The sequence below is a fragment of the Pteronotus mesoamericanus genome, unplaced genomic scaffold (genome assembly GCF_021234165.1).
Source record: "Pteronotus mesoamericanus isolate MK-2021 breed Mesoamerican mustached bat unplaced genomic scaffold, CSHL_Meso_final scaffold_409, whole genome shotgun sequence".
Lineage (NCBI taxonomy): Eukaryota > Metazoa > Chordata > Mammalia > Chiroptera > Mormoopidae > Pteronotus > Pteronotus mesoamericanus.
In genome coordinates, this window is record NW_026555316.1 from 989558 (window position 1) to 1011433 (window position 21876).

General features: G+C 54.6%; 2 protein-coding genes across 6 annotated transcripts; one reads left to right on the top strand and one right to left on the bottom strand.

The window, feature by feature from the left end:
- Positions 1-1989: 1989 nt before the first annotated feature.
- On the bottom strand, positions 1990-6680 carry TMEM176A (transmembrane protein 176A). 2 transcript variants are annotated; one of them, XM_054593478.1, is made up of 7 exons: positions 6541-6680; positions 5740-5938; positions 5195-5314; positions 4153-4209; positions 3805-4011; positions 3184-3294; positions 1990-2832 (listed from the first exon to the last, which is right to left on the bottom strand). In XM_054593478.1, the coding sequence occupies exons 2-7, from the start codon at positions 5920-5922 to the stop codon at positions 2791-2793; spliced, it is 720 nt and encodes a 239-aa protein (XP_054449453.1). In that variant the 5' UTR covers positions 5923-5938; positions 6541-6680; the 3' UTR covers positions 1990-2790. The 2 variants fall into 2 exon arrangements, with proteins under 2 accessions (XP_054449453.1, XP_054449454.1); XM_054593479.1 differs by having other exon boundaries at positions 5740-5926; positions 6541-6674.
- On the top strand, positions 6112-21416 carry TMEM176B (transmembrane protein 176B). 4 transcript variants are annotated; one of them, XM_054593474.1, is made up of 8 exons: positions 6112-6326; positions 7155-7221; positions 16699-16907; positions 18652-18762; positions 19124-19180; positions 19423-19650; positions 20601-20720; positions 21091-21416. In XM_054593474.1, exons 3-8 carry the CDS (start codon positions 16704-16706, stop codon positions 21181-21183), a joined length of 813 nt encoding a protein of 270 aa, XP_054449449.1. In that variant the 5' UTR covers positions 6112-6326; positions 7155-7221; positions 16699-16703; the 3' UTR covers positions 21184-21416. The 4 variants fall into 4 exon arrangements, with proteins under 4 accessions (XP_054449449.1, XP_054449452.1, XP_054449450.1 ...); XM_054593477.1 differs by lacking the exon at positions 6112-6326 and adding an exon at positions 6438-6456; XM_054593475.1 differs by lacking the exon at positions 6112-6326 and adding an exon at positions 6920-6938.
- The last annotated feature ends 460 nt before the right edge of the window (positions 21417-21876 follow it).

Below are 21876 nucleotides of genomic sequence, written 5' to 3' on the forward strand. Positions count from 1 at the left end.
CACAGGTGGCCAACAAACATATGGAAAATGCTCGCTCTCACTAATCATCAGAGAGATGCAAATTAAAACCACAATGACATAGCGCCTCACGCCTGTCAGAAAGACCGTCATCGACGAACGAGTGCTGCTGAGGACGCAGGGAAAAGGGAGCCCTTACGTGCGTTGGTGGGAGGGCAAACTGGTGCAACCACTGTGGGAAACAGTATGGAGTTTCCTCAAAAAATTCAAAACAGAACTACCTTATGATCCAGCAATCCCACTTCTGGAAATAGAGCCAAAGAAATCCAAAAGAGTAATTCAAAAAGATACATGCCCTCCTCTGTTCATTTCAGCATTATTTACAGTAGCCAAGATGTAGATGCAACCCCAGTGCCCACAAGTAGATGAGTGGATAAAGAAGAGGTGGCGCACATATACAATGGAATATTACTGGGCCATAAAAAAGAATGAAATGTTACTCTTTGGAGAACATGGATGTATCTAGAGGGTGTTATGCTAAGTGAAATACGTCACACAGAGAAACAAATACCACGTGATTTTACTTATATGTGAAATCTAAAGAACAAAACAGTCGAACAAACAAAAACAGAAGCAGATTCATAGATACAGGGATCGGACTGCTGGTTGCCGGAGAGGAGAGGGTGGGGGAAGTTGGGTGAAAAACATGAAGGGATTGAGTACAAACTGGCAGTTACAGAATAGTCACAGGGATGTGAAGTACAGCACAGGGAATAGAGCCAATAATATTGTAATAGCTGCGTGTTGTGTGCTGGGTGGGTGCTAGAATTATCAGGAGGGATCACTTTTCAAATGATGTAATTGCCTAACCACTTTGCTGTACACCTGAAATAAATATAAAAGAATATTGAATGTCAACTGTAACTGAAAAATAAAAACAAACGAACGAAGGCCATCTGGGCAGACCACCCCGGATTAGCATGTTATGCCATGGGTCGCGCTTCTTCTGTCCTGTTATTCTCTGATGAAGGGACTCCATTCCCACATCACCTCACTGTCCGAGGCAGCTTGTCCAGCCGTCTCGCCTGCCTTCCGAGCCTCGTAAGAGAGAGCACTGTGGTACGGAGACAGCCCCTCCCTTACAGGGCGCTGCCCAGGTGGTGTGCACGCTGCTCCCTCTTGCGCCTCGTTGCCTGGAGTTACGTCTCCTGGTCATACTTGGCTGCAGGAGAGGCTGGGAGATGCAGTCTGCCTGCTGAGAAGTGATGTGCCCAGTTCACGTCTGGGGGACCCATGACAAGGAGTCAAGGGAGAAAGAAAACTGGGGACAATACTCGTCTGTGGTGCTGGGTGTGCCCCATGCTCTCGCCCTGCGGGAAGGCAGGGTGCATCTGGGGACTCTGTCTTATGCCATTTGAGGGAAGGAGCAGAGAGGATGTGGGGACTGGTGAGCACTTTCTCTTCTCCCAGATTCCATCATCAGTAAGCCACACTTGATTGACTAATTTTTTTTTTTTTTTTTTTTTACTGTGAAGGGTCTGACATTAGCCCTGGGTTTTGGATGTGACTGTCCCCATTTCCCAGGGGAAAAGACTATTGTTCTGGAGGTGTTTATAACTGAGGCCATGCTGATGGGCTGGGAAGCCAGGGGGCTGAGGCCTGTGCTCGGGTCTTCTGGCCGCGAGTTCGGTTCTTGCCCCTCCTCCCTGCTGTTTCCGGTACAGCTCGGCCCACTGGGCACTTCCTGGTCTGAACGCCTGCCTTGTCCAATCCATTTTTCAGGTTTCAAGGGACAGTGACACTGTCTTTGCCGTTCTTGGTCTTTCGACTCTGTATCCATCTGAGAATTGGCTAATGAAGCATTAAGAAAACCCTGTGGAGATTTTGACGGGAATCACATTGGATTTAGGCATCAGTTTGGAGGGAGATACCCTTACCAAACCGAGCCCCCCTTCTATGGACAAGCGTCTGTATTTCCATTTATTTAGGTATGCACACACATTTTTCAGTAATGTCTACGGTTTTATTAATGTCTTGGATGTCTCGGTTTATTCCTAGTTAACGACATTCCTACAGTTCTGTTGCTATTGTCACTGGTTTGATTTTTCTTTTCAAAAAATCAGCCAGGGGTTTATTTTTCTCATCTAAAGATGTTCAAAGGGAAGCCATCCAGGGCTGCTCTGGCACCATCTCCAGCTTGTGGCTCTTGCATATCCTCCTGGCCACGAGCTGTCCCCTCTAGCTGGAGGTATGGGGTCCCGGTCCCAGGAAGGAACGAACGAATTGGGAAAAGGAAGGAGAAAATGGCACAAGACTGACCACACCTGGCCTCCTTATCTCTAAGAATGCTCTTTGCCTTCAAGTCTGACTGTAATAGAGCTGTACCAATTTAACTGCTATGTATTGCCTATCCTCTTACTCTCGATCTTTCTGTGTCCTTGCCTTAGAGGTCTCTCTTGTAAACTGTACATGGGTACATTTTACAAAACCACAGTGGGCCAGCAACTCTCGACACAGAGAGGAGGCTGGGAGTGGGCTCGCTCTCCGTTCATGTCCCACGACCCCTGCGGCCAGGGCAACGAGGAAGCGCGACTATGCGAGAAGCTGGGAGGCACAACTTGAGAGTTTATTATCATGACTGCTCAGAGGGGACAGGAAGCGGGGCAGGGTGGTGAGGGTGTGCAGGGAATGGGCCAGAGGCGCTGTGATAGCTGGTGGGGCAGGGTTGTGGCCGAGGACAACTGGGGCCGCTGCGGGGTTGCATGTCCCGGGCCTGGTGCAGACGCCCGGTGCAGAAGGAGCTCCAGGTGCGAGCACTCAGGAGAGGCAGGGCTACATTTCACTGGTTCCCAGCAGTGCCTTCTGGTCTTTTTCCTAAGGGAGGAGGGGGAGGTGAGCACAGATTCTCTCCTCCACGGCGGCTTAGCTCTGGAGCGACCCAGATCCAACATCACCCTCGTGGTACCTCCTGCAAACAGCCCCAAGGGCCTGGTGTGGGGACGGACTTCCCTGGCTGCCCGAGGTCTTTGGCTTGGTGGCCAGGGGGTCAGGGGCAGGGGCTCTCTGGGCTGGGTGACCCCTGGGGTAGAAAGACGGGCACGATGTGCCTTGGGATTCGCAGTCACGAGGCCTCCTCTCCTGCCCAGGCCCCTGTTCTCCATCCCTGTCTCCCAGCCGCGCAGCCAGCCGCCTGCAAACGCCCAAACACGTGCGTGGGGGACTCACCGCCTTGGGTCGGCATTTTCTCCAGCAGAACAGCATCGGGGGGACCAGAGATGTGAGAATCAGCAGAACCCAGATGCTCAACAGTATGGTCTGAAGGCCTGTGATCAGGGCCTGGGGACAGAGGAGCAAAGCTGCAGGTGGCCGGCTGACGGTGGCCCGACGATGGGCTCTGTCCCCAGCCTCCTCAGCAGCACGCAGCCGCCCTCCCCCCTTCCCCCAAGTCTGTGCTGCTGGAGGGGCTGCGGAAGGAGCGCTGCGTGGGGGCCCACCGGTCTCGTGTGCGAAGAAGGCAGCCCGGCACCCCTCTCCTCGGGCCTCAGCGCCCTCATCTGCACAGGGACGGGCCTGGGCTGTGACTTGGTTTCCCAGCCGTCCCACACGGACGATAGGGATTGAGAGGGCCCAGGGAGGTGTACCCCGCGCACACTGACAATAGGGATTCGCTTGTCATTATCTCAATGTCTGTGGGGCCCCCACAACTGCAGGAACTGTTTCTGTCTGTTCAACGCCACCGTCTGCGGTGACAGTAGTCAAGCATGGTGCAGAACAGGTGACCCTCTTTCCGACGGGCAGCCTCCGCGTTGCCCACCGCCCGCGCTGCCCGCTCCCTTGCCCACCTACCTGGAACATGCCCATGTAGGACTGGCACAGGCGCCACCTGTGGTCGCTCTCAGGGGTGGTGGGGGCCGCGGTGGGCAGCCAGGTGTTGCGGGGTCTGCACAAATTGAAGAACAGATATCTTCCGTCCACGAAATAATATGCCCCGGTGTAGGTGGCGCCAATGGCGGTGCCGAAAGCTGCCAGGGCCAGCAGGGTCTTCAGCAGGGCCTGCGGTGAAGAAGAGACGGACAGACCTCGGGATTCAGTCTCTCCTGGAGCCCAGCCCAGGGCTTGGGGGGGAAGGTGGGCAACGGGGCGGGGGGGGGGGTTTGGCGCGGCCCCTCAGCTTCTGCCCTTCCATGAACTCACCCAGAGGATGCCACCCCGTTTCTCGTAAATGAAGACGGAGACTCCAGCCAGCATGGCCTGGGGAGGGAGGGGTGGCAGCAGGGTCGGTATGGGGTGCAGGGGGCCCCTCCGGAGGCCTTGCCTCTGCAACTCTCCAGGCCCTAGAGCACGCACGCGGGGGCGGGGGGTGGCGGGGCGTGGGCAGGAGGGGGGTTGCGGTTTGAGCTGAGTCCTGTGCGGTAAGGTTGTGGTGAGGGTGTGGAGACCTGGGCCGGGCTCCTCGGCTGGGGGGCCCTCTGTTCCAGTGACAGGGAGAAGCTCTCAGGGCCAGCCAGGTGTGCGCCCCGCCTCCCTGCTGCTAAGCCTTCCTTCCCAGGCCGCACCAGGGCTTTGGGAGAACCGGCGGCAGGAACCCTGGGCTGCTGGAGGAGCTCTCAGCTCAGCAGGAGCCTCCGGGCTGCCTCAGGGGAGCATCTGCCCCAGCCTGGCTCTGCTCCTGGGCTTTCAGAGCCCGACATCCGGGCGGACAGACGATGACTCTGGCCTTTCTTTCAGTCAATATGTCTTGCTGTTAACTCTCCGCATGTGAGTGACTTTATTGAAGGGCCTCAGGCCTGCCACGACCTGCCACCAAGCTGCTCCTGCGGACAGCATGCAGCGCACCCCTCCCGTCCCCCACTGCAGGGCCGCCGCTGGGCAGGACCTGGCGCAGGCAGTGCAAACCACCCAGGACGCGCCCCCTCCTTGTGGCGTCCGCCCTCCCCGCCCTTGTGCAAATGTCTGGGGATGAGCCAGGCTCTGGATCCTTAGTTAACATTTGCTGAAAGTGGGGAGCAGCAGCCGGCCTGGTGGGGGCGCCCTGGGAAGGGAGCTGGGGGAGCTGAGCACAGCGCCATGGCCCTCGGCTATATCCTCTCTTCTGTCTGTGGAAGTGGGATCAGCCTTGGGAACGGAGCACCTTATGGGCTGTGAACCTTCTACTGGACCCCAGGGACGGGACGGTGACAGGCAGCCCCTTCGGACACATCCATCAGCCCCTCCACCCTCCTCCAGCCCCACTTACCACAGCCCCTGCCCAGATACCAGCCTGGGAGATGACCAGGAAGGGCCAGGGCTGGTACAATGAGAGGCAGCCCAGTCCTCCCAAGGCCCCGCTCAGCAGCCCCAGCACGATCTGCAGCACCTGAAAGACACGGAGCCCGAGGGCCTGGTCCCCAACTCTCAGGGAAGCTTTAAGGACCTGCCCCTCCAGGCATTGACTGTCCAAACCCCATAAAGAGAGACAGAGAGACAGAGAGACGTGGGGGGAGGGGGAGGAGAGGAGAGCGGAGGGAGCCAGCCAGGTTTCCACATCAGGTGGGGGGAGGCTGGACTTGGGCTTCCACCGCCTGGGGCTGGCGGTGGTCACGCGTCTGTAGCCCAAAGTGTGCCCACCGACAGCTTTTTATTGAGGCCATACATGGAGCTCAGGGGACCCTGGTTTCCAGGCATCGGGCAAGACTGGCGCTGTGTCTTCTGCAGATGGAGGCTGGCCAAGAGTGAACGCCGCAACAAGAGAAGGTCCCCCCGCCCTTTCCTGACCCAGGGGCCCTGGGCAGCCCAACTCACCGCAGAGGCCACCAGCAGCCGCCTGCTGCCCGCGGTCTGAGGGGGGGCGTGGAGGGCAGAAGGCCGCAGCAGGCAGCTCAGGTTCAGCGCGGGCTCCTGGTGGATGTGCACGTCGATGTGGGTGGGCTGGGGGACCCCACGGGCCCCTTCATCGCCAGCTACGGTCCCCATGCTAGTGGACATCCGCCTGGAGAAAAAGCTGGCAGGTTTTCACAGATTTCAAGCGTCCCATGGCAGGGTGAGGCGTCAGGGCGGCCAGACTGCCGAGCCCCCGGAACCTCCCCCTTCACCTGGTGTCTGCTCTGTCCCCCTGCTTCCCCCCAGGGCCTTGGGGTCTGGACCCTCACCTGTCCACCCTCTGCCCCCAGCTCTCTCAGCCTTTTCTCCAGGGCCCTCAGACCACCAGACAGAAGGACAAGGACAGAACCCCAGGCCCCCGTGCCTGTTGTGCTGCCATTCCTACAGCTGGGCCCCGGGACACCCCTCCGCCCCTCAACACCTCCCCCTCCACCAACGGCCGGCCCGCCGCTCGGCCTGGTGAGGCTCCCCCGCCCCCACGAAGGACTGGATTGTAGGTGAAGGTGAAGGTAAGAGGCCAGGCTGACCTGGCATCCAGTGCAGACACTCCTGGCACCCACCCTTGCCACCTTCCTGGAGTCACAGCCTCTGAGTAGTGGTTGGCCCCTCCCTCCCTTGCAGCAAGCTCCGAGGGGCGAGGTGAGGGGGCAGGACCTGGCGCCCCTGGGGATGGGGTCCTGCGAGCAGGTCCCTGGGGAAGGGTGGGGGCTGGGCGCACCTCACCTGCACTCCCGGGGGTCGGGGGTAGGGGGCGGAGGCGAGTGGAGCAGGGAGGCCAGGAGGAACTGAGAGCAGGCAGAGGGGGAGAGGGGCAGGAGGCTGATAGGGCGGCAGGAAGAGCGGCGTTTTGGTTTTAGCGAGTGTTTCCCAGCATCCAGCTGGGGCCAAGGGGGCCCCTCTGGGGTTTTCCAGCTGCTAGGGAAACACCAGGAGGAGCGAGCGAGGCGGGGGGGGGGCGGGGGGCGACCTGGGGGACCGCGGAGACTAGTGGTCCTGGGAAAGCCCATGAAGCTGTCCTCTCCGCACCGCGCCCCGCGCCCCGCGCCCCGCCCCCCGCAAGGGCTTTCTGAACCGGGCTTTGCCTGCGCTGTGTGTTCACCCCGTGTGTGCTGTCTGAGTAGGTAGGGGTGTGCGAGTGTGTGTGTGTGCGTGCGTGTGTGTGTGTGTGCACGTGTGTGTGCGCGCTTTGCCTTCTCCAGGCAGGCCCGTTATCTGCTCAAGACAGAACCCCCCAGAAGGGCCCCTCTGCCCCTGCTGTTTTCTGGGAAGTTGTAACACGGAAGGTCAGGCCCTCCCCCTCCCCCCTTCATTCCGCTCTTCTCCCTCCCGCTGCACAGGTCCTTGCCCCCTGGCCAGCCTCTCTCAGTCCTGCTCTGGAGCCTGCCAACTTCCAGGGGACAGCAGGTGAGTGGGGACCTCACAGCCCAGGCGGCCCGTCGCTGCGGGATCTCCGTCTCTCCGTGAGTCCCCGGGACCAGTCCCTGAAGCCGCCATCCTGTCCGGCAGGATGCCATTTTCCCACCCCCTCTCCCCCATGCTCCTGGTTCCCGTCGGACTGTCTGGGCCCAGAGGATGTAACCCTAGAAAAAAGGCTGGGGAAGGAGGGCCTGTGCTTGGCATGGTGGCCTGGCGCTGCCTCTTTCTCTCCTGCGCCAGGGCCTCAGGCCTTTTTGCCTTTATTCTGGGTGGGGCGTGGGGTGGCTGAAGCTCAGAAGGTTTGGTGGTGAGAGATCCTTCCAGAGGGAAGCCCAAGGTGGAGGGCCCAAGGTGTGGCGGGATCCCCGTCCTCTCCCCAGCTCCAGGGGCGCTGGGAGGACCCAGGACGCAGGGAAGCGCCCACAGCCTGGAATCGCGGTGGTGTGGGTGGGGGATCTTCAAGGTGCTGGCCAGGTTCCAAGGAAGAGCAGGGGGCAAGGCTGATCTGGGGGTTGCAGCGGGGTGGGGTACCCAGGGGGCTCAGAGGAAGTCGGAGTTCAGGGCGCATTCAGGGCTGTGACACGATGCCGTTGCTCGGGTCCCCTGGGAAGATGTGGTTGGAACCCGGGCTGGACTTTCTTGGGCGTGACGGAAAAAGTCAGAACCTCCTTGTGCATCTGCAGAATTGGCAGCTACCTGTGCTTTGTCCTTTGAAGGAGGCCAGGCAGGGTGGGAGGGGACCTGCCCGCGAAAGCACACAGAATACAGACGGGAAGACTTCAGGGGCGCTGTCATTAGAACTGTTGCGGATAATATTATGATCGAAACAGGGACACTGAAGGAGGGTGTCCGCTGGCACTACCCACAGAGGGTTTCTTTAGGAATGGGGCACGTTGATTCTAACGTGTACACGGAGAAGTAATCTAGCAAAAGTGGCTGTGAAAAAACCAAAACAAAACACGAGGGTGGCATGAAATAGCTCAACTGAATACTAAACTCTAAAGGCGCAGTTAAAAACGTGGTCATGGTGCGTGCCCAGTCAGACCCACCAATGGGCAGAACGGAAAGACTGAAACAGACCTGAATTTCTACGGCAATTCCATTTTTAGTCCACGGAGCATTTCACTTTAGTTTAGTTTTTGAAAGTAATTTTTCATTTTTAAACTACAGTGGACATATAATATTATATTAGTTTCAGGTTTGCAACATAGTGATTAGACATTTATGTAACTTACGAAGTGATCACCCCGATAGGCCTAGTGCCCCATCTGACGCCATACGTAGTTATAACAGTATTGTTGACTGTGTTCTCTGTGCTGTGCGTTACGTCCCCGTGACTGTTTATATAGGTAGCAACGTGCATATCCTAGTTCCTTCCACTTTTTCACTCATTCCCTTTACCCACTTCCCATCTGGCAACCGTGAAGATGTTCTCTGTATCTATGGGTTTGTTTCGGTTTTGTTTGTTTTTATAGATTCGACATATACATGACCTACGATGGCATTTGTCTTTCTCTGACTTATTTCACTTAGGACAGTACCCTCTAGGTTCATCCATGTTGTTGCAGATGACAAAATTTCATTCTCTTTTTATGGCTGGGTAGTATTCCATTGTAAATATGTGGCATCTCTTCTTTATCCATTCGGCTATCCATGGACGCTTAGGTTGGTTCCTTACCTTGGCCATTGTGAATAATGCAGCAACAAACATAGGAATGCCCGTGTCTTTTCAAATTAGTGTTTTGGGTTTCTTTGGGTAAATGCCCAGAAGTGGAATTGCTGGGTCTTTCTTTGTCCCTTGTTATAACCTTTGTTATAAAGTCTATTTTGTCTGATATAAATACTGCTTCTCCAGCTTTTTTTGGTTTCCATTGCATGAAATATCTTTTTCCATTCCTTTACTTTTAGTCTGTGTGTGTCTTTCAATTTGAAGTGGGTCCCTTGTAGGCAGCTTATGTATGGGTCTTGTTTTCTTATCCATTAAGTCCCATATGTCTTTTGATTAGAGCATTTAATCCATTTACATTTAAAGTAATTACTGATAGGTTTGTAGTTATTGCCATTTTTTATTCACCTTTTTAACCTTTTTTTCCTTCTTGAAGTTCCTTTAAGAGTTCTTTTTCTAAAGGTTTTTTAAAATTTATTTATTTTTTTTAAATGTTATAATTTTATTCTAAAATTGTAATTTTTTTTTTTTGCATTTTGGAAGTGATTGCTGCTGTTTAAATATATTTTAAAAATAAATGATAAATAAGCAGACTTAGTGACTGATGCACCGGGGGGCCGTGGCCACCTCCCTTTCCCATCATTTGATGTGTGTCTGTGTGTCTGTGTCACAGACCCTGAAAACAGTCTGGTCCGAGGAGAGACGGTAGGTCCTCGTCTCAGGCCTTGTGGGTCATGATCTCTGGGGCCTGCCCGCTGCCCTTTGATCCCACTGGTCCTGGGTCTCGTGGAGGTGGCTGTGGTTTGCATCACTGTCAGTACCTCGTACTCAAGGGGCGGAGGAGTACCCATGGAGCTCCAGAAGCTGGCAGACAGGTCAGGGGCGACTTGGCGAACAGGAGGCACTACGGAGGGATCTTCTTCCTCCTTTCCCGTTCTCAGGTCTGTCTGTGCTACTTCGAGTACCATCTGGATCCCTCAAGGGAGAACACAGGAAAGATCAACGGGGAAGGAGACACGGCTCCAAAAGGACAGGCGGAAAGCATCAAAGCTAATCTTGGCTGACTTCCTGTGGGAGGGAGAGGGGCAGGCCATTTTTTCCTTTCAGTTGTGGTCTGCGGCCTCGTCCTGGCCTGGCCTCGGTGCCTTTGTGACCTTGTACACACACAGCATAGAGCAAGGGCAGATCTTGCGAGAAGCCTCCTTGCCTCTTCACGGTTAGCACTGCCCCTTCCTCTCTCCAATTCCTGGAGGTGCGGGGGGCGTCCCCAGCTGGAGGGACAAGGGGAGTAAGGGGACCACCTGTGAAGCAGGTGTTCAGATATGCCGGAAAGGGCAGGCAGTGGTGGGAGGTGGCAGTCCTGTTGATCCATCCCCACCTCCAAGCCTGTGGGGCCAGTCTTGCAAGAAGCTCATCGTCTAGGCCCTGCTAGTTAGTACCCCTCGGCCTTGGCTGGAGTTAAGGTTGGCATTGAGCAGAGGGAGCTCCTGGAGAAAGCTAGCCAGTGACCGATGTTGGCTGTTTCCTAAGGGGACAACAAGGCGTGGGCCATGTGAACGTTGTTGGCCTTGGAGAGGGACCCGGGGAGCTGGGCGCGAGGCCCTGCAGAAATGGTGGAATTGCCAAGCTGGGGACTGGGGCCGTCATGCTGCTGGAGGGCCTCCTAGGCAGGGGCTGCGGCAGGGCTGTGCTGGATGCACGGCTCAGGGCTTCTGCTGCCCCTGACCACAGCCCTGCTGCTGCTGAGCCTGCCACATTGCCCTTCTGTGGCATCTATAGAAGCCTGTGGTGGCCCCCAGCACTGTGACCTCTCCTGCTTCTATACTCATTGTTAGCCTACCCTGCAGGGACCTGTCCATAGGCCTGGCTTCTGGACCCTGCCTCTTTTCAGGCCACAGCTGGACCTTACTGGCTGCTGCCTGGCTTTTCTCCTTGGCTATCTTTTCATTGATTTTCCTGGAAGTAGCGACAGGGGCTCATGCAAGCAAGCCAGCCCCCTGGGCGGTACCCATACACCTTCATGGTTCTGCTCTGTCCAAGTCACAGGGCTCCAGACGACGGGCTGGCCTATCACTGCCACTTGTGGCATTCTTGGTAGCACTGGTAGGGCCGCTGCCTGATCACATAACACGGAGCCACAGGATCCACAGGGTAGCTACCCTGAAGCCAGGGGAGGGTTGCAGGGGGCTGTCGCCAGACCTACAGGATTCAAGATGGTGCTGTAAGAAATCCTTTGATGGTATCAGGTGCAGAGGAGGCACTAACAGTGGCAGTCATTCTGCTTATAGGCACCTTTATGGTGGACTCGGCACCAGCAGCTGTGAGAGCACAGGGCTGGTGAGGTGGTGGCTTTGCTTCGTGGTGCCCATCTGTGGCACCACAGCAACGCATCCCCTGCTCAATGCCTGCCACTTAACCTTGGCGGGGCACCAGGCCAGGGCCAAGGGGCCATGGGGAGGTGGGAAGCCCTAAGACACAGGACCTGCATCCTGGCCTTGGGTTATCACGTGCGACTCAGATGCAGGCCCAGAAACGGAACCTGGTCATTAGTGGGATACGGCCACCAAGCAGGACGCAATATGGTTACATACTGTAGCCTGGATCCTTCCCAGTCCTTGAAGGTCGAGGGGTATTAGCAACACAAAGGCCTTGAAAAACACGACTTCCAATTCCAAGTTTTGGGATATCCTTTCTGTCCCACCACCAGCAGCTCCAGTTCCACAAACAAAACAGGGAGTGTGGTGAGACTGCCAAGCACAATAACCATCACTGTGGAGATACTATCTCCTCTTCCCCACCGTATCCTAACGTCAATAAAATGTCCTGTCAGATGCCTGTAGATGGATTTCAAGGTCTAATTTGCGTGTGGCTTTCGCAACACTTGCGTGCTTTGGCAAGGGAGGGTACGTGTGCCAAGAGATTTTAAACGAATCGTCACAGAACTTCTGCGAGGGCCCTCCTTTCTCTCTCCTGGCCGGGCATGTCCCGGTGAGCACCGGAAAAGTGCCAGTCTTAATAAAGCCCTTTTACCGGCCGCTCCCCACGGCCTCTGCGCTGGAGTCTTAACCGGATTTCCAGGGCTTCATTTTGCTCAATTATTTTCATGGCAACTCCAATGTTGAGCTTTAAGAAACGCGATAGGGATTCACATTTGTTCCCGAGAACAGACTGGGATGGTCCCAACGTTTCGAAGGCGTAAGGGGAAAACCTGAAGAGTAAAGGGCCATGCCTGCGTCTGCCTCCTACCCCTTCAAGGAGCCAGTCTAACATTTATTTTTTAGAAAGAGGGGAAGGGAGGGAGAAAGAGAGGGAGAGAAAAATTGATCTTGCACGTCTTCAACGGGGGACCTGGCTTGCAATCCAGTCATGTGCCCTGACTGGGAATCAAACAGGGGACCTTTCAGTTCACAGGCCAGCACTCGATCCACTGAGCCACACCAGCCAGGACTAAGATTTCTTGTAATACTAGTTTGGTGGTAATGAGCTCATTTAGCTTTTTCTTGTCAGGGAAGCGCTTTATCTCTCTGATTCTAAATGATGGCCTTACTAGGTAATCTTGGTTGCAGTTCCTTGTTTTTTGTCACTTTGAATTTTTTGTGACAGTCCCTTCTGGCCTGCAAAGTTTCTATTGAGGAATCAGCCGACAGTCTTACAGGAGCTACGTTGTAGGTAACTAACTGCTTTTCTTTCTCTGCTTTTAAGATTCTCTCTTTGTCTTCAACTTTTGGCAATTGAATGATGTTGCGGTGTGGCTGTGGGCCTCTTTGGCGTCCTCTTGTTTGGGACTCTCTGCACTTCTTGGATTTGTATGCCTATTTCCTTCACCAAGTTAGGGAAGTTTTCTGTCATTGTTTCTTCAAATGTGTTCTCAATCACTTGTTCTCTCTTTTCTCCTTTTAGTACCCCCCTGATGGGAATGTTGTTATGCTCCATGTTGTCCACAGGTCCCTTAAATTATCTTCATTTTTAAACATTCTTTTTGTTGTCCTGATTGGGTGTTTTCTGCTAGCTCATCTTACAAATTACTGATTTGATCCTTTGCCTCATCTCATCCATGGTCGACCCCCACTAACGTATTCTTCATTACAGTTACTGTATTCTTCATTTCTGACTGATTCTTTTTTTATGTTTTCTATCTCCTTTTTTATGTTTATTATTCCTTTGTTAAAGTTCTCACTAAATTCATTGAGCATCCTTACAACCCGTGTTTTGAACTCTGTATCTGGTAGGTTGCTTGTTCCATTTTGTTTAGTTCTTTTTCTGGAGTTTTGTTCTGCTTTTCATTTGGGACATGTTTCTTTGTCTCCTCATTTTGGCTACCTCCTTGTGTTTGTTTCTGTGTATTAGGGAGCTGCTACATCTTCCGTTTTGGTAGAGTGGCCTTATGGAGTAGGTGTCCTGGGGGGCCCAGTGGGCCAGTCTCCCCTGTCACGTAAGCTGGGTGCTCCAGGAGTGTCGCTTATGCGGGTTGTGTGCTTGCCCTCTTGTATTTGGGCCTTGATTGCTGTTGGCCTGTCAGTGGGAGGGAGGGACCCTCAGGCCGACTGCCTGGGAAGACTGGCTGTGATTGCCACGGAGGAGCTGTTGTGCAGGAACTGATCCCGCAGGGCAGGATTTGCTTCAGTGAGGCTCTGGTGTCTGCCAGGTCTGCCCTTTCGGTGTGTCACTTGTGAAGATGGCTGTGTGGTGCTCTGGTGTGGCCTGAAGCTGGCCACCCGGTTTGCTGGGTATGGGACCTCTTGGGAGGGGTGCTGATGCAAGGCAAAGTCAGAGGCTGCCTGTGCCCTGCCCAGGGCTACCTGGTGTGAGCGACAAAGTGATCTTCAGATGATTGCTACTTTTTCTGGAATCCGAGGTGCCTGGGAGAGGCTAAGCTGCAGACCAAGGCTGGCTGCCACTAGTGCCGGGCCTGGGGTTACTTAGTAAGAGATACAGGGCATGCCTAGGCCGTTCAAGTTGACTAGGGTGGGGTCTCAAGAGATCAGCGGGGTGGGCGAACAGTGTGAGCCAGGTTTATGGAGACTCAGACACGGTACCCACCTGCTGCCTCTGTGGGGGCAGGGTCTCAGAAAAGGAACAATGGCTTCTGCTAGCACTTCTCTCTGGGAGAAAGCTGCTCTTTTGATTCTCGTCCTGAAGCCAGACAGTTCAGTTCCTTCCTGTATGTTCCTCATTGTCTGAGCAGCTGTCTCAGCACTGCAGCTCAGAGTGAGTGAGTTCGAGTAAGTCCGTACATGGATCCATTAAGAGGAGCTGCTTGGGACCCTAGAAGCTTCGGTCTCCCTCAGCTTCAATCCCCACTGGTTTTTACAGCCAGGGATTATGAGGACTTCTTTTCCTGGCTCTGGAACCCTGAGCTGGGAGACCTGCTGTGGGGCTGGAGCCACTCACTCCTTAGGGGGAATGTCCACAGCCGAGGTACCCCTCCTGATTTTAAACCACCACACGTGGGCGTGAGACCCCCTGTTCTGCGACTCCGCCCCTCCTTCCAGTCTCAATGTGGCTTCTCCTGCATATTCTTAGTTATAGGACTTCTGTTCAGCTAGATGTCAGGTGGTTCTGAAAAAAAAAAAAACACACAGTAGAATTATTTTATCATCTCGAAATGGGAAAGTTCTTTTTAAGTATGATGTTAAAACCCATTAAAAAAATGGAAAAATTTGATTGCATAAAAATACAAGCAAGGTCCAAAAGCAAATTGCAGATTGTAGAAATATTTGGAACTCCTGCCACAGGTGGCAATTGTTTTTGAACACACAAAAGACGCCCCTAAATACCAGAACAAAGTAAACCGAGGAGGACACAGGGTATGAATGGAGCGCTCACAACGGAAGAAAGAAAACAGCTCTTATCCCCGGCTGGCTGGCGTGACTCATTGGTTGGAGCATCATCCCGTAAACCAAAGGGCTGTGAGTTCAGTTCCAGGTTGGGCCATGTGCCTAGGCTGGGAGTTCGGTTCGAGAGTCAGGGTGTGTGCGGGAGGCCACTATCGGTGTTTCTCTTATATCAGTGTCTCTCTCCGAAATCGAAAAGACAAAGAAAGGAACATGGCGCTTAAACATATGAAGAGATGATCAACCTCAACTATCATAGGAGAACCACAGATTGAAACTGTACTGGAATGGTCCCAGGGAGCCGCTCAGAGGTTGCCTGGGGCCAGGGTCGGAGGTTTACTGGAGAGGGGACCTCAGGAAACTTTGCAACATAGAAATATTCTGTATCTTGATTGTTGTGGGTGCACAAATGTACAAATTTGTCAAGACTTGTTGAGATATACATTTAAAAGAGAGCGTTTTACTGCATAAAACTGATTAAAATGTACAGTGCAATGTAATTTTTCTGAAAGACATTTGAAAAAGATTCAAAAATTTGCTGACACTTGCTGGCCGTAGGGAGGGCAGCAAACACTCTTCGACCTTCTTCCTGCATAGGGATGGCACAGAGGGCAATATAGTAGATTAAAATTACAAACGCATGTTCCCATTGGCCTGCCAATTCCACGCTCTTTGTAAGAAAACATAAACATCTACCTATAGGGGACAGCTTAAAAAAAGTATGATGCATTCAGACAATGGAATACCACGAAGCTATACAAACAAGTGAGGAAGCATTTTATGGACCAATGGAGGATATTTTCTTTTCTTTTCTGTTCTTATTTTATTTTATCATCACCTGAGGACATGTTTATTGATTTTAGAGAGCAGGGAAGGGAAGAAGAAAGAGAGGGAGAAAAACATTGATGTGAAAGAAACAGCTGGTTGCCTCTTGCACGTACTCTGACTGAAGACCAAACCTGCACCCCAGGCGTGTGCCCTGACCAGGAATTGAACCTGTGACCTTTTGGTTTATGGGATGATGCTCCAACCCACTGGGACATGCTGGCCAGGGCTGATGGAGGATTATTTTAAAAACATGGTTCTGTGAACACATCATTGTGCAGAAGAGTGTGAGCAGCGTTCTGCCATTTGTGGGAAAAGGGAGGGAAAAGAATATTTCACATGCTTCTATATGCAAAAAGTGACACTACAGGAAAATAACAATATCAGCTTCCGTCTGGAAGGAAACCAGGGGGTGAGGAGAGAAGGGAGGGAGAGGAGGCCTCAAAGGTATACCCTCCTAAGTCTTTTGGAACTTTTAGCCACATAAACTATTATGTGTAAACGCACAGTTGAATCTTGAACAATGTAGGGGTTAGGAGCGCCCACTCACAGCACAGTTGAAAATCCACGTGTAATTTTTGACTTCCCAAAACTTAATTTAGAGCTGACTGTTGACTGAAAGCCTTAGCGAAAACAAACATACTTGACTGACAAATATTTTGTACTTGTATGTGACAGGGACTATTTGCTGTATTCTTACAATAAAGTTAACTAGAGAAACAGAACTGTTACTAAGAAAATCATAAGGAAAAGAAAATACATGTACAGTATTTACTGAAAAAAATCCACGTGTACGTGGACCCGCGCCGTTCAAACCCAGGTTGTTCAGGGGTCAGCGGTCGGCCCTAAGTCACTGAGGTAAATAACACAGATGGATTTCTTTGTCCAGCCGAAGCCCCAGACAAACTGTCTTAGACCGTTTAGGGGAGGGTCCCAGGCACACGTGCGGTGGAGACCTCGAGAGGTCGCAGCCCAGGTCAAGGTCATGGTGACACCGACGCTGCGCTGGGAAGACCCCTGGGGCCTTAACAAAGAGATGGTGTTCTGGCCTTTCCTTCCTGCACTGTGTTCCTTGTTACCGCCCCACCCCCCTGCCGCCCAGTTCCCAGACTTCCCTTCTGCCTGTCTTCTCCCCCGCAGGCAGGATGACCCAAAACATGGTGACCGTGAACGGGGTTGAAGTGGCCTCCACCCAGTCCCAGCCCACCCACATCAGCATCCACATCCACCAGGAATCGGCTCTGCTGCAACTGCTGAAGGCGGGGGGCTCCCTGAAGGAGTTCTTCGCTGGCAAGCGGGACCCGGGCTCCGCCAAGCCTAGGATCCGCTCAGGGCTGCTGGCAGGAGGGGTAAGAGCGGGCGGGAAGGCTGCGCGGGCGGACCGCAGGCGGCGGCTCTCCTTCTTCAGTAGGGCGCAGAAAGGAGAGTGGACTGAGTCCCATGAGAACTCACTATTTACATCCCCTCTTGTTTGGGAAAAGAAGGTTTTGGAAGTTTCCCCATGGAGATGTGGATGGAAAGGAATGATGGAAGTCTTCTTTGGTGCCGGGGGGGGGGGGGGGTTTGGGAGGCAGTCCCACCCAGAGGTGGATGGGTTGGCGGAAGATCCCAGGAAACTGTTAATTCATTTTAATTGAACCCCTGTGGACCGTGGACCGACAAATAAAGCAACGTACATAGGCGCCTTGGGAAAACTCCAGAGAGAATCCCTGGGCTATAAACTCTACCAGAGGGGATCAGGCAACTACAGAAATGCCTAGAATTAAAGGTAGATCAGGCGACGTCCTTGCGGGGACAGGACGGCACCCTGCAGGAGTTGGCCTCTGACCTAGACCTTGAACAGAGAAGAGCCCGGTTTGGACAGATGGGGAAATGCAGGCAAAGGGAAGGTGGCAGCAAAGCAGCCGGCGGCACAGGCCGAGTTCCAGCAGAGCCAAGGGGATGGGGCTCTCGGCTGGTCTCACTGAGCGGGCAGACCAGGGCCGCGGGGCTGAGGGCCTGTGGGACAAGGTGCGGGGCCACCGTGAGTCAGCTCCCACAGGGGGGCGCTGTGGGCGGATTCCGAGCGGGAACCTGGGCCCTAGGCTGCCCCATGGCCCGGAGCTGTCCCGGTAAGAAGTGGGCAAGATCTGCACCTGCGCGGTCATGGCAGAAATGACAAGAAAAGAGGGGAGTGCAAATCTTTTGTGGATGGGGTCCCTGCGAGTTGGGAGTGAATGGGCTTGGGGTACACGGGAGGGGAGGGGTCGGAGAACGCGCTGAGTCTCGAGGCTCGGAGTGGGGGTGGCTGGGAGGCTGGAGCCCTGGCCGTCAGGAGAGGTGCGCCTTGGGAGTGCGGGATGGGGCTGGAGGTGGTATTTGTATGTGCCGACTCCGAGGCGTGGGCAGGGCACGCAGGCGGTGCTGTGCAAGACACGGTGGCCGCTGGGAAGCAGACATGTGTCGGAGTCGGGGGTGCCCAAGGTTTGTTGGGGTCTAACCACCTATGAAACGAAAAGAGATGGAGCAGGATGGGGCAGGGAGGGACGTCAAACCATGATGCAGGCCTGACGAGGCCTCAGCCAGCCCAGCGGGGAGCTGGGGAGCAAAGGAGCAAAGGCTGCCCCCTGCGGAGTTCCCGCCTGTGATGTGGGCGCGGCCCTGTGCCGCCGCCTTGCTTCGTCCCTGGCCAGGTGGCCATCCCCAAAGATTGTGCCTTTGGTGAAAGATGAGGGGACCTGAAGGAGCTGGCCCCTGGAGGCTGTGAGCGGGCCATACTCCTTTCTTGAAGGGGGTCTTTGCAGCCCACCTACGACAGGATGATGGTTCTCCCAGGATGGCGGTGGGTCCGAAGGGAGAACCGTCAGGCGGGATGGCCAGGTGCGGTGTTTAGGGAAACGTAATGAAGGCCAAAAGCCTGGCATGTCTGAGGGATGGAGGAGGACGAGGCCATGCTGCTTCATGGGTGTTAAGGGAACAGAATGTTCCAGTGTCATAGCTGCAGAGAGGTCGAAACAGAGGAAAAGGAGAGGAAGGCCTCACGTGGGAGCTGGGCGGCTGGCCCCGGGTGTGTGGGCCTGTGCAATGGCGCTGACTTTTGACCCTGTTTGGCAGGTGACCCAGATTTTGCTGGGAGCAGTGAGCTGTGTCTTTGGAGTGCTTCTGTACTTCGGACCCTGGACCGAGCTGAGAGGCTCGGGCTGTGCCTTCTGGGCAGGGTCTGTGGTGAGTAAGGAACGCGGGGCATGTGGTTATAGGCCAGGAGAGAGTTCCTCTGGGTCTTTCTGGATCGGGGATTTGGAGAAGAGAACAACACCCCAGAGCCCACGTGCCCTTTGCCAAGAGAAAGCTGACCGAGGCGGGGAGCAACACCCTTCTGCTGCACATGTCCCTCCTTAAGGCGAGGGTGGGAAGGGCGGGGCCGTTGTGGAGCCCGGTGCCCGCGCTAGGGGCCCTGGGTTTCCTTGCCTGTCCCTTGGCTCATGCTGCGCACTGGCTGTTGTGGGAACTGCTGGGGGAAGGTCGGTGTCGGGGATCATTTCAGGGGGGGTAACCGGGAGGCCTTTGCTGGGTCTTCTCCTCCCAGGCGATCGCAGCAGGAGCTGGGACCCTTGTCCACGAGAAGCGCCGGAGCGTCCTTTCAGTGAGTTGGGCATCTGTGGTCCCCACCTTGTTCCCTGCCCCCTCCTAGGTCTCAGGTGTTCAGCTCCATTTTCTCTCTTTTCCCCTTTGGGTCCCCATATCCGAGATCTTTCCTGGAGGCATGGGGATGGTTTCCTGGGCCAGAAAGCTGGGGAAGAGGAAGTGGTTGGAGGCTGGGACCCCATGGCTCTACCGTCCACAGAGAGAGTCTGAGGGTCTGCGTCTGGAACCTGTCTCTTCTAGGGCTGGGTGTCCAGTCTGTTCACCCTGGCTGGCATTGCCACGGCCGTGGCTGCTATAGTCCTCTGTGCGAATAGCATAACCTGGGAAAATTACAGCTTCTCGAACTCCATATGTGACTTCCCGGACGCTCCCACCGCAGCCACTGACTATGGATGGGGTTGGCGAAACAATTACAGAGCCTCAGAATGGCAGAAAGATGAGTGTGTAAACTTCATTGAAATGCTGCATGTGAGTACGGCGGGGGGGGGGTCCCATCTTCCAGGGACTCGCCACAGCTGTTTGTTCCTAAGGAACTGAGCACTGGCGGGCAGAGATATAGGCTTTTTGAGCTTGGACCTCATCCTAGGTCTTTGGTTCAGGAGGTTTTAACTGAAGCCGAAGACATTTCTCAGACCGTCATGGTATGAAGCTTCTCCGAATCAAAGGAGATGAGGGGCAAAGAGGAGACATTTAAGAGTGGATATCATAGTTCTCCCATCCCATGTGTCTTTTCTGGTCGGTGGGTGTCCTAGTTATCCGTTGCTGTGTAACACACCTCTATCAAATGTAGTGGCTTAAACCTGTAGGTTATTAGCATTTCTCACAGTGTGTGGGTTGAGTGGGCTCAGACGGGAGTCCTCACTTGGATTTGCTTGTGAAGTCACAGTCAGACGTCAGCGGCGGGGTGAAGCCATCTCACGCCTGGCCTGGGCCGGGCATCTCCGCTGGCGCCCTCCCACGGCTGGCAGCCGATGGCTCTTGGCTGGGTGCTGAGTTTGGACTGTCAAGCAGACAGCCCACGATGGCTTCTCCACGTGGCTTGGGCTTCTCACGGCGTGCCGACGAGGTGTGGACTTGGAGCATCGCACTGTGAGCCCTCCGGGGGATTGGAACGCTGCCAGGCCAGCTAAGGGCTACCCTGCAACTGGCCTCGTGTCATGTCCCTGGTATTTTATTGGTCAGAGTGCTCGCAGGTCCTTCCAGGTCTCAGGGGTGGAGAAACAGACCCCACCTCTTCATAGCGGGTGCTACAGTCACAATGCAGACAAGCCAACAGTGGGCTCTGCTTTGGTGGGAAGAAGTTAGCTGGGTAGAGTCCGGTTCTTGGAGTGGGGAGAAGAGGGATATAATGTGGTAGTCAGAGCAGAGTCAGAGGGGTGGACTCCTGACTGTTCCCCTTTTTCTCCCTTTGTTTCCAGAACTTGTTCCTAGGAATCCGCATTCTGCTCCTGGCCATCTGTGCCCTGCACCTCATCGTGTCCCTGGCTTCCCTGGGCCTGGGGCTGCGAAGCGCGTGCAGCCAGAGCTCCCAGCCCACGGTGAGCTGTGCGGGAGGCACTGGGGCCGAGTGGGGCCGGTCGGTGAGGCCTGGGGACAGGGACGGACGCGGGGCCAGGGACACTGCTGCTCAGAGCTCAGGCCCAACCTGCCTCGGCTTCTTCCCAGGGCTGGGCTCTGCCCTTGGCTGACGGGGGCCGGGGGCCCGGCCCTGGGACTGGATCCTCCGCGGGCCTCCGCCCCTCCCCGCCCTCCTCTACTTCCGCTTTCCCACCATCCCTTCCTCTGTGTCCTACATCTCTGTCCCTCGCCCCTTCCTCCCTCTCCTTTTCCTCATTTCAAGTCCTGTGGCGTTGCCTCTGCCCCATCCTTTTTCCCCCAAGAGCTGATTTTTACCCCTGTCTGTTTTAGGATGAGGAAGACTCAGAGAAGAAGCTACTGGGGGAGAATTCCATGCCTCCCTCCCCCGTGAGGGAGAAGACCATGCCCGCCATGGTCTTGTGAGCGGCCAGAGACCCGGCCTGAACCGCCGCGTGTCCCTCCAGAGTAGCCCGGGGCCTGTGGGGACAACAGTGTCTGCTCCCGGGGCCCCTCACTGCCCTGTCCCTCACACTTGCCTCTCCTTTGGCCACCATCAAACCTCTCCCCTCTCCCCACCATGCTCGCCCCAGTGTGTTACATTCAGTGAGTGCTGATTAAACAGGCAATCGCAGCACGCACGCGCTATAAACCAGAAAGGATGTGGTGTCTTGTGTTTAAACACACGGTGTGCCGTGCAGACCTCTCCGTGTTGATGTGTATGGGATTCCATGAGAGCGGCCTGTGACGCGGAAACAAGGTCCCAACAAGGTACATAGCACTACGTGCTGCTCGGTTTCCCAAGCGGCAAAACTGCTTTTGATGCATCCAACGTGAAGGGAAAATAACTCTGATACACCTAAAATGTTTGTGCCTACTGAGATTGTCTATAAGCATCCACTACCTTGACCTGTGGGTTCTATAGAGCTATGTGAAGCGCGAAACAGGACTTTCCCCTCCCTCCCTTCCTTCCTTCCTTCCTTCTTTGCTCTCTTTCCCTCCCTCCCTTGCAGTCATTACTGTTGGTTCTCTCTCTGCACACACACACATTATTATTCCTCACTTTCAGTATAAATAATATGACCGATTTGTTTTTTTACTTTTTTAATTCTCTCTACA

Coding starts and splice junctions, on each gene's coding strand:
- TMEM176A (XM_054593478.1), bottom strand. CDS start 5,922: ATGTCCACTAGCATGGGGACCGTAGCTGGCGATGAAGGGGCCCGTGGG. Junction 4,012..4,152: donor AACGGGGTGGCATCCTCTGG/GTGAGTTCATGG, acceptor TCTTCACCGCAG/GCCCTGCTGAAGACCCTGCT. Junction 3,295..3,804: donor CCTACATGGGCATGTTCCAG/GTAGGTGGGCAA, acceptor CTCTGTCCCCAG/GCCCTGATCACAGGCCTTCA.
- TMEM176B (XM_054593474.1), top strand. CDS start 16,704: ATGACCCAAAACATGGTGACCGTGAACGGGGTTGAAGTGGCCTCCACC. Junction 19,651..20,600: donor ACTTCATTGAAATGCTGCAT/GTGAGTACGGCG, acceptor CTTTGTTTCCAG/AACTTGTTCCTAGGAATCCG. Junction 20,721..21,090: donor GCCAGAGCTCCCAGCCCACG/GTGAGCTGTGCG, acceptor TGTCTGTTTTAG/GATGAGGAAGACTCAGAGAA.